Source organism: Branchiostoma belcheri, unplaced genomic scaffold (genome assembly GCF_001625305.1).
Source record: "Branchiostoma belcheri isolate BF01 breed outbred unplaced genomic scaffold, Haploidv18h27 scaffold5, whole genome shotgun sequence".
Classification (NCBI taxonomy): domain Eukaryota; kingdom Metazoa; phylum Chordata; class Leptocardii; order Amphioxiformes; family Branchiostomatidae; genus Branchiostoma; species Branchiostoma belcheri.
Window position 1 is genome coordinate 2,949,555 of NW_017804131.1, and position 12,655 is coordinate 2,962,209.

The 12,655-nt window shown below is 41.4% G+C and overlaps 3 protein-coding genes across 4 annotated transcripts in view; all 3 read left to right on the top strand.

Moving 5' to 3' along the window:
* Positions 1-855: 855 nt before the first annotated feature.
* LOC109479796 (chlorophyllase-1-like) lies at positions 856-7,569 on the top strand. Of its 2 annotated transcripts, none has more exons than XM_019781814.1 (7): positions 856-1,016; positions 4,366-4,467; positions 4,597-4,829; positions 5,399-5,545; positions 5,866-6,045; positions 6,481-6,523; positions 7,121-7,569. In XM_019781814.1, the coding sequence occupies exons 2-7, from the start codon at positions 4,455-4,457 to the stop codon at positions 7,309-7,311; spliced, it is 807 nt and encodes a 268-aa protein (XP_019637373.1). In that variant the 5' UTR covers positions 856-1,016; positions 4,366-4,454; the 3' UTR covers positions 7,312-7,569. The 2 variants fall into 2 exon arrangements, with proteins under 2 accessions (XP_019637373.1, XP_019637372.1); XM_019781813.1 differs by lacking the exon at positions 856-1,016 and adding an exon at positions 2,787-2,939.
* A 1,031-nt stretch (positions 7,570-8,600) lies between these two features.
* Positions 8,601-11,936, top strand: LOC109479797. The gene is made up of 7 exons (XM_019781815.1): positions 8,601-8,661; positions 9,069-9,170; positions 9,569-9,789; positions 10,170-10,316; positions 10,460-10,639; positions 11,099-11,141; positions 11,479-11,936. Exons 1-7 carry the CDS (start codon positions 8,601-8,603, stop codon positions 11,667-11,669), a joined length of 945 nt encoding a protein of 314 aa, XP_019637374.1. The 3' UTR covers positions 11,670-11,936.
* A 132-nt stretch (positions 11,937-12,068) lies between these two features.
* LOC109479795 (chlorophyllase-1-like) overlaps positions 12,069-12,655 on the top strand; it is a 3,014-nt gene continuing 2,427 nt past the window's right edge. The window contains exon 1 of the mRNA XM_019781812.1: positions 12,069-12,343. Within this exon, the coding sequence (XP_019637371.1) occupies positions 12,283-12,343 (61 nt within the window). The 5' untranslated portion in view covers positions 12,069-12,282. The remainder of the gene's footprint in view (positions 12,344-12,655) is intronic.

The following is a 12,655-nucleotide window of genomic DNA, read 5'->3' on the forward strand; positions in this document are numbered from 1 at the left end:
CCAGTTATGTCAGAACGTGACGGATCTGCACACAGAAAGGAGAATCATTGTGTTTATCTTGGTCTTCGGCAGTCTTTTGACAATGTTGGATTCGTCTATGGCAACGGCTGATGCCTAAATGCACTGTGCGGGAAGGAGAAGTATCTGTCAATATTGCAACTTAATACATGGGAAATGACATCTGGACGCGACTTTGATACAAAAAAAAAAGAAGGGATAACGTTTGTAAGACGACGTTTGTTAGGCAGCTAGTATGTAGGTATACTAAATGTTGAATGTGACCGTGAATGGGTACGTATGGATTATCATAGTGGCGTCTCAGGCGACATTTTAAACCTAACCCATCCTACGTCTTGGCCTACCTATGCCTTCTTCCTGTAGTTCTATATTGCTGTTGTTACACTATGCTCACCTAAACCAACACGGTTACCTGGTATGGCTTTTGTAGTATAGCGGAAGTTGGTAATCTTCTTCTTGGAAGTTGGTAATCAGTCAGTCACAATAATAGAGTATGAAAGGATGGCTGAATCGTGCTCATGGCGAAAGAAGATTGACCATCAGTAAAGGGGTTTTAAAAGCTTTGACTTGAAAAGCTCCTTATTTTCATTATACGGTATTGTTTGACGAGACCTTAATATTGAGCGCCTGAAACGGTGCCTGAAATCGCACCCTAGCCCATATCAGTCAAAGACTAGCAGGTGGGGGCGTCAAAAGCTCGTAAACACCTGGTAACCTGTCCAGGTGAATATCGAATATGTCAAGCAGGTGCCGGAATTGTACACATGTAGATAATTGTTAGTACATATTTTGGAAAAAAAATGAGAAAGCGTAACGTGTTGCCACCAGAAGACACATTGTATTTTATCACCACGGCACGACAGCGTCCTGACTGGACCACCAACGGCTTCGCGCATGCTTTACGCCGAGCTGGGGATCTCCAGGCAAAGTGCAGCCTGTTTTTCCAGCGCGCGTTCCGCCATTTTCCACTGACTGGGGATCTGATGACACTGTGACATGTAAGCTATGCCGTAAGCCTCCTCTAAACAAGGTGTTTCGTCTCTTGTTCTTTGTTGTCGTCTTGTTAAGACTTGGCTCTAAAGCGCTAATCGCACGCACTGCACCACAAGCATGACTGGGGGGCAGAACATAGCGCAGCGATGACGTCATTTTCAAACGACAGACTTGTGCTTAGGTAACCCTGGGTTATGTCATCAATAGCACACTGACGGGTTGAGTATGAACTAGTTATGCTTGGTTTCCATGCATGAGTACTCAGAAATAAACGTAAAGTTTTAAACATGATTTCTTTCAGCTTGGAGATTGTAAGTAGCTTGGGTACCATTCGGATTTTTTTTCGAGCGTTGCGGAGCGAAAATCCGGATGGTACAAAGGCTAGGTTGTGAGAGATACCTTTCAAAAATAAACACTTTGTCCTTGAATAGAGATAAGCCCGCGGAAGTGAAATGAATCTGCCCTGCCCTAACCCTGTAAAACTGTTGACTTTGTGAGCGCATCAGGGTCATAGCTACTGTTCGCGTTCCCATTGTGATACGGTCTGCCTAAAAGCCGGCCTTCGTGCCTCAGTAGGTCCACACACACAGCAAACAACATTGCCTCAAGGGCGGATTAATCAGATAGGATCATGGACAGTCCCCAGCAAACTTCTGCGAACTGGGACAATAGTGGGGCTTGGCCAAAACGGTAGAATAATTGAACGATTCAAGCATCCGATAGTCACCTATACTACTTGTAAAATTATCATGCCTTCTGGCGAGTTTCTACCATTATTCCTGACCGTAAATTTCTGTCGTGGTGTTTCAACTGTATGCAGGGATTTGAACATTCGTAGTACAAGTCTTTGCATGCCGTTTACGTATGATGCATAAACCTTATTGCAGTTATGGCCGGTGTCACAAGAGGCGCTGTTGACTAGTCATTAGAAAGTCAGCCTGCTCAGCCAATTTTTGCGGACATAGAAGCATGGTTGTACAGACAAATGATCCAAGGAGAATTTACTCTACATAACAGAAGGAAAATAGTGTAGGCAACCTCACAAAACACATCGCATGTCGACGAAGATAGATTGTGCCCCATGGCCAAGTGTATCTTGCCCTTTCATGTTTTGTCATCACCAAACTCAGATACACAAAAAAGGCCAACAGCATTAATGACCTGTTCCACAATTCCAAGAAGATGTTTTCTGAAATATTACATGGCCTATTAAATCTGGTACGGTGTAAAAAATGCACACCATTCCGCACATATTAACAGACGACATGTCAAGCAGCATACGAATGCAGCAGAAGTGTCGTGAGTCATACTGCAAACGCACTGACAAGTGTCGGAGTTCACTGGCCTCCTTCACGGAGTAAAAATAACAAAGGTGATAACACTGTTTCCCATCTGATTAAAACTGCGCTGTTTCCACATTGGGAAAACGTGAGCATGCGCAATGATTAACACCTGGCAAATATCCATACCCGAGGACCTTTCAAGGGGCAACAAAGACTCGAAAAAAATCACTTATAAATTTGCTGTTTATTTTTCTGGTGACAATGCTCATTATTTTGTCGTCAGAATATATCATACGTTTTGATTTTTCGTGTAGATGCAGAGATGTTAAGACCAACTCTATGAGAGCCTCAGTTTTTTTTACATAAAGTAGTTACCCCTTATACCCTATATTGGCCACAGTTCACTAGACAAATAACGTGATGAAGGCGTGATGACCTTCAGAGACCTAGAGGCGTGGCTGACCTAATTAAAGTTTTTAAAGGTGACACACGCGTACAGCAAGCGGTAATTGAATAGTTAAGGTACCAGGGGTGGCTAATTTGGCGATTTGAGTTTGGACAATCACACATACCAAGTACTAACAATGTACCGACTTCCGTGGGTAGTCCTCTTCGGCACTTTCCTGACCAGGCTCTGGACCTCAGGTGAGTTATTAGAGGTTGTCCTCCGTACTATGATTTTAATGCTACTTACGTTATGTGGAAGTTGCACTGTGCGTTGAGGTTTGATATAGAAGCCATTTTTGTGCGAGCGTTTTGATGAATTGAGGTCTGTGTCGGAAAGTCAATGACACATGCAGCCAATGTCGAAACATGAGTAAGGGTATAAGGCCACACTGATTTAATTTTATTGATGACATCCCCGCGCGCATTGATTTTCGCCCGATCCAAAAAGGGATCACCACCTAGACCTACGGCTGTGACGCCTCATGAATGCCACAAAAATACCATGCCGTTAACCCGGCTTCTCCACTTCTCCAGATCAAGCTATTGCCCCATGCGCCAAGACGCATATTAACTTCATGCTTGAACTAGCATGAATTTCAAACGGTTGACGCTACACTGACAATTTTTTTTATGAAGACATGTCCATGCTATCCATTTTTTTAAAATCTCCAAACGACACTGTTAACGAGGAAAGTAGACGAATCCACAAATATGGGCACATGCTATGTACTGGCCATGGTTAGAGGGATGTTACCTTCAAATATGGACACGGCAACCGACAGTAACCCCGCTGACCCAAGTACTATTAACTAGAGATAAGAAATAACATGGACTAGTCTTATATAACCAATGCAAAAGCGTTTACTAATGTCAAGTATGACCCAGCATTACGGGTCACGGGTTCGAATCCAGGACGCGATGTCCGTGACCTAACCCCGTTAGTCAGGGTTGTATTTCTTCTGACCTGGCAATGTAATGATCTACTTGTAGTTTGGGGACAGTTGTAAGCTTAAAACACGCAAATACCTTACAATTTCCCCCAAACTACAGGTAGATCATTATATTGTCAGGTCAGCTCAGAAGAACTACAACCCTGACTAACAGTATACTCAGGGCTTAGGTCACCGACATCGTGTCCTGGATTCGAACCCGTGACCCGCAATACTGGGTCAAAATTGACAGAAGTAAGCGCTTTTGCAGTGGTTATATAAGACAATATTTGAACATTCATGATGAAACATTTGCTTAATTATACGGCCTGGGGTTTGGAGGACATTTACACGACATTGAGTGTCGAGAGCACAAAGGTTGGAGAATACGAAGGACGTATAGTTTCAGCCTCACCTTTATTCTGGCTGAAAAAAAAAAACAAGGAGATTTCTTTAATTATTGGCCGACTATGGAACAATCCTCGGACATGCTACTTTTCCTATTTGGCCAGTTTTAACAAATTTTATTAGCTCTATACAGTAAAGCGCCAAATTATAGGCAGACTAATGGTTCATAACTGCAGAGTCTTGTAGAAGAAGAAGTGCAAAAAAGGAGATGTACCTTTAAGTTGCCATTGAAAGTACTATGTCTCTTTGTGTGCCCCGTCCTGATTTGTCTTTTTTATTTTCCTTAGCGCAAGGTCTCTACGTAGACAATGGGGATCCGTACGATGAAGGGCCTCTGGAGGTCCTGACGTTGTCTATCAGCCAAAATGACGCTCCCATGCTCACAAAAGGTAAGGCAGATATCAACATAGATGACACACCTGTGCTCTTATAAAAATACTAACATACCTTTCTATTGCGATTCTAACTACGAGCAATTAATAATGGCCATATCATTTTCATCCGAAAATGTTCTACAGTTTATTACCCGACAAGGATCGACACATATGCCGTCCTGTTCTTCACCGGCGGATACCAGGGAGACATCCCGTCAGAGCTGTACAGCGATGTGTTAGTACGGGTGGCCAGTCACGGGTTTGTGGTGATCGGGATAGACTACATGCCCATGGTGACGGCGACTGCTAACGTGAGGGATAGGAGTCAGAGACTGGGAGGAGACCACACACAGAAATACATGGAGGAACTACAGTGGGTACGTAGTAAATAAACTTTTTATCTTCTTTCTCTACATGACAAGTCTCCTCATTTCCAAGAGAAAACATGTCGTTTGACCCTCCTTTATTATGTTTACCGAAGGAAAACATATTGTTTTTGCTACGTTTCCTCTTCTTCTCCAAACCAAAAAGGTCAATGACCTGAACCAGACTGTCTGTGATGGTAAATAGTGTTGGGTTGCATCATGTTGCAATTTTATAGCAGGAGGGATTTAGACTCCTGTCTGACCATATATGTATATGAATGTGTTTGAGTAAGAATTAACAGACCAGACCATATGCGAAGGTGAACATTATGAATTTGTCTTGCAAATGTTACCCTTTTCTTCTACTTGCTTTCAAAGTTCTCGACTTATTGCTGCTCGGAAAATGCCACCAAGTCAACCTAAGATCACCTAACGTTTGCGATGGAGTAATGGATGAATGCAACAGATCCTTTTACTCAGCCATCGCTTGTTTCCTGATGGCTATTTGTTTTTCTAGTCTTTATTATAGTAGACATCATACAGAAGTTTTCCACATACATTGTACTGCTTTCTACGTACAGGTAACTAAGAACCTGGAGGCGAGAATCGCACAGCACCTCAACCGGACGGGACTGGTACCGGACTTCAGCCACCTGGCGATCGGCTGCCACTCTGCAGGATGTGACCCACTGGTCAAGATGACCCTGCAGAATCACACCTTCTCAAAGGTTAATAACTGACATAGCAACTGCATGTAGATAAGCGTAGGTACATGTGGCCTTTGGGATCGTTAACCGATAAGAAGGGACATTGTAAGGCACGTGCACAAAAACAGTAGGATTCTATAAAATGAGATCAACACTTTTGGGTAAATGATGTATTTTTAGTTCGTCATTGCTCATACAAGTGTATCCCTTGTTCTCAAGCAAATCTCTGATATCTTGAAATAAGTATAATCATCGAATGTCTTGTAGTACGAAGGCGTGCAATGTAAGCAGAACCTTACTCTTCATCAACAATTGCTTAGTTTTAAATTTCTTTTCAACAGGCGGCCCTATTGCTGGAACCCTTCAGTTTTAACTACGCCACCCCGGTGCCGTTCCAAATGCCTGCCTTCATCCTCGGCACGGAGTTGTCCACCCAGCCGCACGCGTGCGTCCGTCCCGGGCAGGGCTACAACCACTTCTACGACATGTGGAAATGCCCACGGATGCTTATAGCAGTCAAGGTAAGCATATAAATGAAGCATACAGATGTTTAATGTTAAAACTTTTGATCTAGCACAATAAAGTTTTCTCACTTAGAGCTTTCGACTCTGGTCTTTCTTAGTAGCCTGGGTGCCATCCCCAGTAGTATATTCGCCAGCTCTATAACAGTTATAGAGCTGGCGAATATACTACTGGGGATGGCACCCAGGCTACTTTGTGGACTGACACAGTATCTTGTCGAAAGCTCTAGGTGAAAGAACTTTATTTTGCTGGATCAAAAGTTTAACTTTCAACTTTGACACGATACACCTTCACCCACTCAGCTAAAAGTGTTGCAACTTCACGGGTATTTGTGTCTAATGAACACTTGTTTTTACCGGGAGAGACACCCATAGCAAATTTCCATTGAGTAATTTTGCATGGGTTATTGTCAATACGGTTTTGCATTTTTACAGGATCATGGCCACTGTGATATCTACAACGAAACTTGGTATAAAGGTAAGATGCAACCTTTGGTGTCATTCTAAAACCCGCATTCAAATATTAAGAGAAGTTTTGGCTACTGTCCTCTCTATGAAGCAATTAGGAAGCAAGCACGAAAACTCTAAAACGTAGTACTGTATGCTAAATTGATTACTAGTAGATACGTACCATGCATCCATATTATTGAGGCTGGCATTCCATTATTGGAGGAGCTAATCCATTTTCTGTAATTAGTCTAGAAAACGTCCAAGCTTCATACATTTCAGAGGAACATTGTAGATTGGGATGTTATTAATAATCTTTTTGATATATTACAAGAATATTGAAGAAGTCATCTTTCTTATGCGCTTTGATCATCCTGTATTAAACAAACCCATCTCAAATTATATTTTCAACATCATAAAGAAACGAGAAGAAGGCGAACCTCTGTATTAGAGTAGTTTTAGAGCTGATGTAGTTAGATTAGTATATCAATAGTTCTGTTTGTACTACAAACATGTATATACCTTTTCATCTGTTCACCTGTACTTAGCCAGATAGGGCATGAATGTACAATAAAGGTTATATAGGAATAGGTTATTGAAATTTTCTATAATTCTGTCTCTCTCCCAGCGTGTCAGTTAACCCACTTCTGCAAGACTAACCCAGACGTCGACATCAACAAGTACCACAACTTCATCCAGGGCATCAGTGCAGCCTTCCTCACCACCACTCTACAGGGGCAGGACAAACTACAGTACATCACTAACACTACACTACTGCCTGTGCAGCTACTGGAGTACAAGAACGACATGAACTGCTAATATGGAAAGAAGGCTAGGCAGCAGTATCCAGTGCCAAATGCTTGCACTGGCAACAGTTTATTTTGGTGACCGTCGAAATGGTTAACAATACGTATTTTGAAGACAGCCATGGTACAAGTATGGATGTGAAAGCCATGAAAAAAATGAACTCTAGGCTCCCAAGATTTTGACCTTGGAACGGCATTTGGACATGATTCTGGATAACGTCTATGATTCCATGACTTGGCTTTGTTATTTTGTTATTATCTTTATTGAAAATAACAAAATAATAAAATATATATTCTATACGTAGTTTGTGGGATTAAATGTAACTTTATGTAAGGTATTCGTATATGTTATTGCCTGTATTAGGCAGATTTACATGTACTTTCTGACATATGACTTTATCTTCATTAAAAGCTTTCATAGAACCGACGAGTTTCATCCTTCGTAGACACAGTGAAGAAGCTAGACATCATCATTTGGACCTGTACCTAATCAATTTTTCCAGTACCGTATCGGTACTGCGTACCGGTACACAGCCATATTTAAAATATTTGTTGACCATTATTGTCGTATCTTGTCCCCTTTAAACCCCCCAAATGTCTCTGCTTCAGTGGTGTCATCGCCGGTAGTCCCTTGAAGAGACAGACCATGAAAGATATCAATGCGTGTGCAAACAATTAAACAATGATTAAAATGCACACCTGAGGTTATATAATATATAAGCAGCTGACCTTTCTCACATAAGGGGTCCAAAGTACAGTATGCAGACACCACTAAGTTAGGTCGTGATGTACAAGGGTCGAAGGCTGTTTGCAGTTCAGCCTATTTACTACAAGAGGTAATGTTGGTCCATGATGGTCCATACTTATGACTTCGCAGAAATAAATTTTGACCACCCCCCCCCCAAAAAAAATTGCTTGAAATACTACTGAAAGGACTTAAATATTATCGTATCTATATGTTCTGTATGTTTCTTCTGGACACGTAAATGCCTCTATTGCTACCTCATTTCCAGTCGAATTTGTGTCATTTGATTATTTCTCATTCTAAGTTTATCAAAGAAGAGAATGTATCTGTATTTGTGTAGTAGCTGGTATAACCACCCTTCAGTGTGGTATATTTTTGGTACATATCATTGGTGCAATCTGCTCGCGAATTGACGACCCACCCACATATATTAACTATATTTCACTGCTAGTAGTTTGACTTTTGGACCTGAAGGGTGCAGTAAACTAGGTCAGTATAGTTCACATGAGGATCATCAGACACAAGACCGGGTACCAGTGCGACCAACTTGAAGGAAGATGGACCGACTGACGTGGGCCTTACTCTCTGCTACGTTCACGGCCACGCTGTGGGCAACAGGTGAGGTTAACAAGTAGCCTATCGTATATATCCAGAGACCTCAGATTGGCTTTCTTTATTCGTCGGATGTTGGACTATACGTCCAATCTGCCATGGACTGTTGCTAGTCTCCACCAGACTGCTTTGCAGGCTGAACAAATATTTGAAATCGGTCTAGAAAGGGGTGTTAGCCGGTAATAGTAGGACAAAAGGCCAATTTTTTTACTAATTACGATTTACTACTCTTTGATGAACTTGTATTGGGTGCAAAGATTACTGTTCCGTTGACGAAGTATACCTGGGTGAAATTTTCTCTGACCCTTACCTCTTCCCTCATGACCTCCATGAAAAAGCAGCCTGTAGGCCACTTTGGGTTTCTCATAACTAAAGATTGGTTCAAACAAATGCCTATGTCTTTGATTTATCAGCCCAAGGAATCTACGTGGACACTGGGAATCCATATGACAACGGAACCCTGGAGGTGAACACGTTAACTATCAGCCAGCACGACGCACCACTGCTCACTAAAGGTGAAACAAATAATATTAACGTAACTGTGGATATATGTCTGCTCATTGTCAATATGTGCATCGTGCATTTATGTTTACCTTTGCAGAATGAAAACATTGTTTTTGCTTTGTTTCTTCTTCTGCAAACACATAAAGGTCAATGACCTGGACCAGACGTCAGTCACCATGGTAGCTGATGCTTTAGAGGACGCCCTGCGATGTTGGGTTACATTATGTAGCAAGTGTTGGAGGGGCTAGTCACCATAAACTAGTATGAGTGTGTTTGAGTAAGAATAACCGAGTAGTAGTTTTTTATGCTAGACCATGTGAAGGTTCTTTCTAGTTGAATTTGTTTTCATAGTAATCCATATAATAAAACCATGTATGACCACATACACGAATGTTATCCGCCTTTTCAGTCTACTACCCCAACAAGATCGACACCTACGCAGTCCTGTTCTTCACCGGTGGTCTGCTAGGATACATACCGGTGGAAAGTTACAGTATTGTGTTAAAGGCGGTGGCCAGTCACGGGTTTGTTGTGGTCGGAGTGGACTACTTGCCTCTCGCAGACGAGAGGGACAGAACCCCGGGACAAGTAGGGAGTCAGACCAAGAAATACTTGGAGGAACTGCAGTGGGTACGTTCGGAACTTCACTGTTGTATCATGTATATAACTTAGCTTTTAATACTATGTACACTATATCTGACATTTCACTTAAAAGTCTCATAAAACCTGTACCCATCTGCCTTTCTTCTTCTACACTTTAGAAATAGTAAAGATGATAATAAACCAACTATAGTTACCGTAGAAAGTTTGGGGTTAACGTTATGTATCAGGACAACAAATTAATTAAACCATTGTTCGTTCGTAAAGAGTCAACTGAAAATGACCAATTATTACTATATGGCAGTTTGTTTATTGTATAGGATTTTTACACTTTAGACATCGGCGGGAATATCGGAAAGTTAGATACATCTTAAGGTCACAAACAAGTGTGAAGAATTTTGCAAATGTAGGTAACACAACACCTGGAAGAAAGAATCGCACTGCAGCTCAACCAGAGTGGACTGGTACCAGCCTTTGACCACCTAGCGGTCGGCTGCCACTCTGCAGGATGTGACCCTATCGTGGACATGACCGAGAAGAATCACACTTTTTCAAAGGTTAGAAGCAAGGAAAGCAATTTAAGATGTAAATGCATTTGCCTTTACTTACATGTGTTTTACATATTCTAAAAGTTCATTTCAAAGTTTACAATAACCTTTTTTTTAACGAGCTTTTGGTTTTGTTGTTTTTCTCTTAACAGGCTGCACTATTCTTGGAGCCATTCAGCTACCACTTTAAAACCCCTGTGAAGTTTAGAATGTCTGCTTTCATACTCGGCACGGAGTTCTCGACACAAAAGCCCATGTGCATCTACCCCGCTGAGGGGTACAATCACTTCTACGACTTCTGGCAGTGTCCGAAAATTGTAATGAATGTCAAGGTTAGTATCAGGATACTTATTGTTTTAGTGTCAAGTCAAGTCAAGTCAAAGTTTGTTTATTGCACAACGAATGTAACAGGTACAACGTATGGCAGATAATAAGATCACTAGCTGGTGTGGGTCTATCTAAATTCTACATATAGGGTTCAACGGGAACTACTAAGTATGTCTGACAGAATGTTGAATAGAACTACTGACTAAGAGTTAGTTCACCTCTTTAAGCTACGCTATACTATTTATAAATACATAACTGGCTACAATTCTACATATAGGTGCTAAAATACGCTAAAGTATATAGTTGATAAAGTACACACCGAGGCTAAAAACCTCTTTTTTGCTCTGAAAAAAAAAACTACACGCAAAGCACAGATGTCAAAATTAAAAGACGCTGCAAATCAGTTTCTTGAGAATTGGTACATGTAAGAACGAGAATGTTTATTTCCTATCAAACTCTCACAGGGCCATGGCCATTGCGAGATCTTGGATCCTCCTACGTATGCAGGTAAGTAAACTTACTGTTTTTTTGTAATTCATCTCCGTCTGCCAGGAACAAGCTTACAAGTAAACAACATGCCAATAACAAAATGACAAACCAATCCGAGTGTAAAATTACATGTACATGCGCGTTCATAAGAGGTACATTTCACAATATATACTTTATCACCACTCGGTGTGTGGATGCTTGAGATCAAAACAGTTGAACAACTGAGTAACTATCAACAGCTGTTTCCGCACGACAAGATTAATCAAATAAAAGGCCTCTGTTGTAACAAATATTCTTCTAACTCTGACATATGGATATGCAAGTAAAAGGATAAATATCATACTCTTTTCCACAGAGTGTAAGTTCGCCAAAGCTTGTAAGATCAACCCTGACGCAGATCTCAAGAAATACCGCAGCTTTATCCAGGGCATCAGTGCAGCCTTCCTCACCACCACTCTACAGGGGCGGGACAAACTACAGTACATCACTAACACTACACTACTGCCTGTGCAGCTACTGGAGTTTAAGAAAGACTTGGACTGTTGAAGGGAAAGACTCAAATCTGGGACTTGGAAAGACGTCAATGTATTCATCAATTTTCATATTTGTAAAGTCTTATGTTTGCATCAGGCACTTCCTATAGTCACGTTACAGAAATAGACCAAGGAGAATATCAAGGATGTGCGTACAAGTAAAGACAAAGCCTACATGTGACCATAGAGATATGCCCGTCCATTCTACACGATCAAATGTGTTTTATGCATTGAGTACCCGCGGTTTACGTACTTAGGGTCTGGAACATTTGTAGTTCAGGCTATTGTAACTATAGGCGTTGTTGATTTCTGTGATAACGGGACTTTTAGCATGAACCAGCTTTATTAATGAAGTGGTGAAAGTGTAAACAATATGATAATGTATAATGATGATGAGGTGTATATGGTGTCATAAGGCCTGGCCATTTTCTTGCTATGGTTCCCGAATAAATCACCGAGTGAGTGAAGCCATTTCTACCATTTTTACTGCCTACGTGCTAACCTGATTGTTTGACGTTTTGACCTCAGTTGTTTGTATAGTTAGGTCATGAGACATCGTATCTATACATGGTACAGAGTTACAAGAAAACAAAGACCAGTAACGATCACGATCAGGACCAACGAAGATGAACCAACTTACGTGGGCTGTGCTCTTCGTTACCTTCATGACGAAGCTGTGGGTCACAAGTGAGTTCGAAGTTCTTTTCGCAAAGAGAATGGTGAAATGACACCAATACTAAGCTAGGCGTACCGATGGTGGAAATTTCCAGTTTGTATATTTGTTTTGTCCTTTCGGGTTGCGCAACTGAGATTCATACATTCTAACATCATGCTGATACCACTGGTCCAAAAGGACGTTCTTCACCAACAGAACTGTAACTTACAGTGAAGCAAGATCTGGATTTCAGCCATACTAGCAAGCAGTTGATAAACAGCTTGCCGATGACTTTGAATGAGTTTCAAAGGTCATTTACCTGCCTTATCACAACGTTGGGGGGG

Excerpts from the sequence above, each read along its gene's own strand:
- LOC109479796 (XM_019781813.1), top strand. The coding sequence starts at position 2,879 with ATGTACCGACTTCCGTGGGTAGTCCTCTTCGGCACTTTCCTGACCAGG. Across the intron at positions 4,468-4,596 it reads CGCTCCCATGCTCACAAAAG|TTTATTACCCGACAAGGATC; the intron begins GTAAGGCAGATA and ends AATGTTCTACAG. Across the intron at positions 6,524-7,120 it reads CAACGAAACTTGGTATAAAG|CGTGTCAGTTAACCCACTTC; the intron begins GTAAGATGCAAC and ends TCTCTCTCCCAG.
- LOC109479797 (XM_019781815.1), top strand. The coding sequence starts at position 8,601 with ATGGACCGACTGACGTGGGCCTTACTCTCTGCTACGTTCACGGCCACG. Across the intron at positions 10,317-10,459 it reads AGAATCACACTTTTTCAAAG|GCTGCACTATTCTTGGAGCC; the intron begins GTTAGAAGCAAG and ends TTCTCTTAACAG. Across the intron at positions 10,640-11,098 it reads AAATTGTAATGAATGTCAAG|GGCCATGGCCATTGCGAGAT; the intron begins GTTAGTATCAGG and ends AAACTCTCACAG.